A 4841-nucleotide genomic window follows, 5' to 3' on the forward strand; every position below is an offset into this window, starting at 1 on the left:
CCGCGACGCCGCCGGCGCCCCCGCCGCGCGCCCCTGGCGCTTCTACAGCGCCGGTGCGGCGGCGCTGACCTCATCATCCTCGAAAGGCAAGCCGTCCTGGCTGTCCGCCACGTTTGACGACTCAGTGTGGGCGGTGGTCGCGCCGCCCGTCGCGCTTGGCGCGGCGGCCGCCGCCAATGCCGCCGCGGCGCCAATCGCGCAAGGAGCTCCTCAGCAGGCTGACACGGCCGTCTCAGGACAGGAGAAAACGGCGGGGCCAGTGGCGGCAGCTGCCAACCATGCAGCGGGCCAGAGGCCAGCCGCGGCGGCGGCGAGCAAGCCGGCTGCTGGTGGCACTAAGAACTACTATTTCAGGATGAAGTTTTGCCTGTCTACTGACGTGGCATTCAAGGTTAGCCTCTGACTAGGGCTCCCCTTGGCTTGGGCACGGCTGTCGATTGTGAACACGTGCAAGATGACGTCGCGCCACGCAACAATTCATGAGCACGATTATGCATCACTCAATCCGCCTGGACTCTACCCGCAGCGGTCGGCGTACCAACAGCGTTGCGCACACCTCATGCACCTGCCACCCAACCCCTCACGCAACCCCGCAGCTGTCGCTGTCGGCGCCCAAGCTCACTGTCTCCGCCGGCGCGCGCGTGTACATAAACGGAGCCCTTGCGGCGAGCGACCCATCCGGTGGGAAGGCCGGCGGCGGCAGCGGGCGCATCACAAAGGACTTGAAAAAGAGGGCGCTGGTGGCGGGCCTCAACGTGATTGCCGTGCAGGTGCGTGCAGTCCGCAGTTGGACTGCGACTATGGACCTATGGGCCGCATCGGCTGGGGCAGGCGTCTCACCCGCGAGCAGCTAGCGGAGCCTGCAGGCTCACCGCCGCGGGCGCAGCGCACGCCTAGCATGACAATCTCAACCCAGCGGACAGGCGGGCCGCCAGAGCATATCATTTTCTCCGGCTCTGCCGCAAACCCCACCCCTCCCCTGCCACCTTCGCGATCTGCGCTTGCTGACGCTCTTCGGCCCTTTTCGCGCCGCAACCTCCTGCAAGGTGTCGGACATGGGCAGCCCGGCGGTGGCTGGCTTTGACATAGACCTGTCATACCTCTGGAACGAACCCCTGGTTGCTTCGTTCTTGGTGGGTGCGCTGGCACGCGTTAATGCATCGACGCGCGCGATGAAGGCTTTTGGGCCGGTCTTGACCTATGTCAGGTTGGCAAGGGTGGCTTGTGCCTGGTTGCAGCCACGCAACTGTGCTGCGTGTCTCTGGGGGTGGAGAGCACTCCGCGTTGACAGTCCACTTGCCGCTGCTGTGGGCAGGGGAGTTTGCTGTAAGTGCTTTCATGCGCACCATGTTTGCTGCAAGAGCACAACAACAACCTGACCTCGGGCATCCTCCCCCTCCCTTGGCTCCTGTCCTGCACCCCGCAGCCGGAGTCCTGCCAGTGAGAAGGTGTCACGATCGGCTGTCTGGTTGCCGCAGCAACTCACAAGCTTGCAACCTCCACATGCAGTCCCTCCCTGCTTTTCGTTTGACCAGTGGTCTGACCCCATGACTAATTAGGCACGTGGTCGACCAACCCCCATCTGGGTCTCCCCAGCCCATGCGGCGGGCAGCAACGCACTGAACAAATGTTGCATCAGTACTGGCACAAGCTGGTAAGCTTATCGCCATTTTGTAGCTTAATCAGGTTTGGCTAATTGCCATTTTGCGGCATGGGTGGCCGCGGGGTGTTTTTGTGTGCGCGTTGGTTTAGCGCTGGGGTTTCGTGGGCGGTGCACTGCCATGATCCCACCAATATGCAGTCGTGGTGGCCAAGCGTAAGCGCAGGCCACGGCTGCTCGTGCGGCTGACGCCACGACTTGCGATCAGAATGACTGAATGCGACATCATCACCACCTTCAGATTTGTTGTACGAGAATGAAAGTTCCTCCGCTGCCGCCGCGGCCGGCACACACATCTCGTTGACTGCCATCCAGCCGCCAACAAGGGACCGTTGCATACTTTGGGTCTGTGCACCTGTTCTTACTTGCGTTATAAGCGTGGGGCTGCAGACTGCCGCAAAGGTAGCTAGCATAAACTGTAAGCGTGTTTTGCGTGTACACTCTCAGAGTCCCGCTCCTGTCGCGGTCATCGAGAGTTGGTTACACACGGCACTCTGTGGGGGCGGCGCCGCCGCAGTACTCAGGCCTGCACAAAGCACATGACCGCATTCGGCCACGAACCAGTTCCAGCTCAAACCGCCTGGCCGAGTTGTCCGATGCAGCTGCCTCTTTCGAAGGGTCTCAGTCGGTCGTCCCCTACTGTACTAGTCGGCACGTGTGGGTGGGACAGCAGTTCCTAAGGTGTTGTGTGGCTGGCAGTGGCAGCTGCCAAGATGAGCGGCAGCCAACACTGGCCGAGCTTTGAATCCAAGACACAGCAGCCCGTCCATGTGGCCTGCTCCTGGACTTCCCAAACAGATGACCGAGCATGTTTACAAAAGAGTGCGTCGAGTGCCTAAAGCAACAGGCTCATGCGTGAGCCAGCACCCAACTGCAACACCCTTGGCATGTCAAGGGGAGTGCAAGCGCGCTCGCATGCGTGCAGCAAGGCGCATGCGGGCTGGGTTGGGCAGTGTGGCTGTAGCCAGAGATGTCGAGTGTCAGAGCTGGCGCGCCGCTGGTCGGGCGGGCGGGCGACAGGCGCCCCGCCCGCCGCTGCAAGCGGGCGCTGCACCCACCAAACTGGCTGGGTGGAGATTGCAAAAATCAAAGCGGGCGGCTGCAACACATGCGCCGGACAAACCCTGCAAGGCAGTCGACTGGGTGCGACCAAACGAGCACTCAAAAACTTCGTCATTCGGGCGGCCGGCGGACCGGAGGGCCGATGACGCGGTCGGCGGCACTCCGTGATGGTTCGGTCAGGGGAAATCGCAGCATGCACGACAGGGGGCAGGGGTGGGGCGCCCCCGCCGGCCAAGGTGGGTGGGAGCAGCCAGGCGGCCGGGAAGAAAGGGAACCTTTACGAAACAGCAAAAAAGCATCAGAGATTTTTTTGAATTGAAACAGGCGCCAAAATGCAGCGGCTGCCAAAAGCCTGGGAGTGCAACATGTCACGCAAACCTGCGGCTGCAAGGCGCCTCACTTGCGGGCGAGCTCAGGCGCTCACTGCACGAGGCCAGCACCAAAGCGCCCGCACGTCGAAAACGGCCGAGAACATTGTCGCGTCCACACAAACCGCAATGAAACTCTGCTGCTCGGGCAGCGCGTGTGCAGCCATGCAGCGCAGCCGGCATGAGGCATTGCTGAGGCTGCAGCGTTCACGAGGGCAATGCATCGCGATTCCAAACTGACATGCATGAGAAGCGGCCAAAGCCGTCAGCACGAGCAGCGACTCACGCCACCACCGAGCGCCTGAGGAGCCGCGCACTCGCCCCTTGCGATCTGGATTCCGCGCCGCCAGATCGCCAAATCGCGTGCCGCCAGATCACCAGATCATGCTATGGCGAGGGCGGTGTCGTCGCGCTCCATCACGAGGTCGACCGCGTGGCAGATCCTCTCGTGCCAGCCGCGGGTGGCCGGCTCAAACATGCCCTGGACCTGGGTGAGGACGCTGAACTCGGGGTCGAGCCTGAGGGGGGGGGGTAATGGAGGCGTTTTGATTGGGGGGTTGAGAGAGGGTTTGTGAGAAGGGGATTGTGAGAAGGGGTGAGAGGGTGTTGCAAGAGGGTGTGTCGAAAAGCCAACAGAGGGTGGAGGCGCGAGTTAGGGTCTGTCAGGCTGAGGGGGATGACATTGCAAACAGCAGGGCCTTGGGGGGGGGATGACCATGAGGGTCACCAGCCGCGGTCCGAGGAGCCACACCCAGAACGGGGATGAGCGTGATGCAGGCTCGCCCCCCGGCACGTAAGCTCACAGCCGCAGAGCGCGCTGGCTCCAGACCCAGGAGCCCGTTTCAACGCGGCCCAAAAACAATCGAACGCCCCCAGGTGGCCGTGGGAAAGTGCCGGCTGTCAATCTGGCAGCCGCAAGGGACCGCCCACAGCCCTGCCTCCCGACCACCGGCCGCCGCGCCCCCTCACTTGTTGGACCACCCCTCCAGGATGAGCGTCGTCACCACGACCGCGCAAATGTGGCCAGGCAGGCTCACGCCGTGCTGCCGCACGTGCTCCAGCACCGCGGCCAGTGCGTCTGCGCCCGAGTCGAAGTGGGACGAGTCCCAGCTGTCCTGGGCCACCCTCAGCACCGAGAACGTCCGCTCCATGTCGTCCCTTCGCGGGGAAATGAAACGTTGTTTGTTTGGTTTCAGTGAAGTTGTGGAATTGGACGAAATGAACTTGCCGCGTTGCCCGGCGGAATCGCTGCACACCACAAGGGTTGCAACCCTTCCCCTTCCCCGACCCCCGAGGAAAAAGCCCCAAAAAATTGCCCCGCCCCACCTGAACGCCGCCGGGTCCTTGCAGGCCTGCTCCTGACCGCTGAACTTCAGGACCCAGTCCGCCGCCTCCGCGCCCTCCAGCTGGCTGAATGCTTTGAACAGCCCCACCATGTTGGCCTGGTCGTCCCCTGACAGCTCGGTCGCCATGCCCACATCAAGGAGCACGATCCGCGGCTCCAGCCACGACGCGTGCAGCGCAGCCAGCCGCTCCCGCAGCGCGCCGGCCCGCGGCCGCCGCGGGCGCGCCGGCGCCGGCCGCTGCTCCGCCCCCTCCTCGTCGCGCCGTCGCCGCTCGTCCTTGCGCGCGTGGATGGCCTGCACCGACGGCACGACGACGTGGCGGCGGTCCGCCGCGGGCGCGACTTGGTCCGCGCCGTCCCCCCGCGAGTCCGAACCGCAGGCGGGGCAGCCGAGCACCTCCCCGTC

The 4841-nt window shown here is 63.8% G+C and overlaps 2 protein-coding genes across 2 annotated transcripts in view; one reads left to right on the plus strand and one right to left on the minus strand.

The window, feature by feature from the left end:
- Nucleotides 1–355: 355 nt before the first annotated feature.
- MNEG_4253 (hypothetical protein) lies at nucleotides 356–1444 on the plus strand (the record flags this gene model as incomplete). The annotated part of the gene is made up of 4 exons (XM_014047265.1): nucleotides 356–391; nucleotides 597–770; nucleotides 1047–1133; nucleotides 1427–1444. 4 exons carry the CDS (start codon nucleotides 356–358, stop codon nucleotides 1442–1444), a joined length of 315 nt encoding a protein of 104 aa, XP_013902719.1.
- A 2028-nt stretch (nucleotides 1445–3472) lies between these two features.
- MNEG_4254 (hypothetical protein) overlaps nucleotides 3473–4841 on the minus strand; it is a gene marked incomplete at both ends in the record, with an annotated part of 6136 nt that continues 4767 nt past the window's right edge. Inside the window, 3 exons of the mRNA XM_014047266.1 lie at nucleotides 3473–3608; nucleotides 4060–4248; nucleotides 4417–4730. Of these exons, the coding sequence (XP_013902720.1) occupies nucleotides 3473–3608; nucleotides 4060–4248; nucleotides 4417–4730 (639 nt within the window). The remainder of the gene's footprint in view (nucleotides 3609–4059; nucleotides 4249–4416; nucleotides 4731–4841) is intronic.

This window comes from Monoraphidium neglectum, assembly GCF_000611645.1.
Source record: "Monoraphidium neglectum strain SAG 48.87 unplaced genomic scaffold scaffold00581, whole genome shotgun sequence".
Taxonomy (NCBI): domain Eukaryota; kingdom Viridiplantae; phylum Chlorophyta; class Chlorophyceae; order Sphaeropleales; family Selenastraceae; genus Monoraphidium; species Monoraphidium neglectum.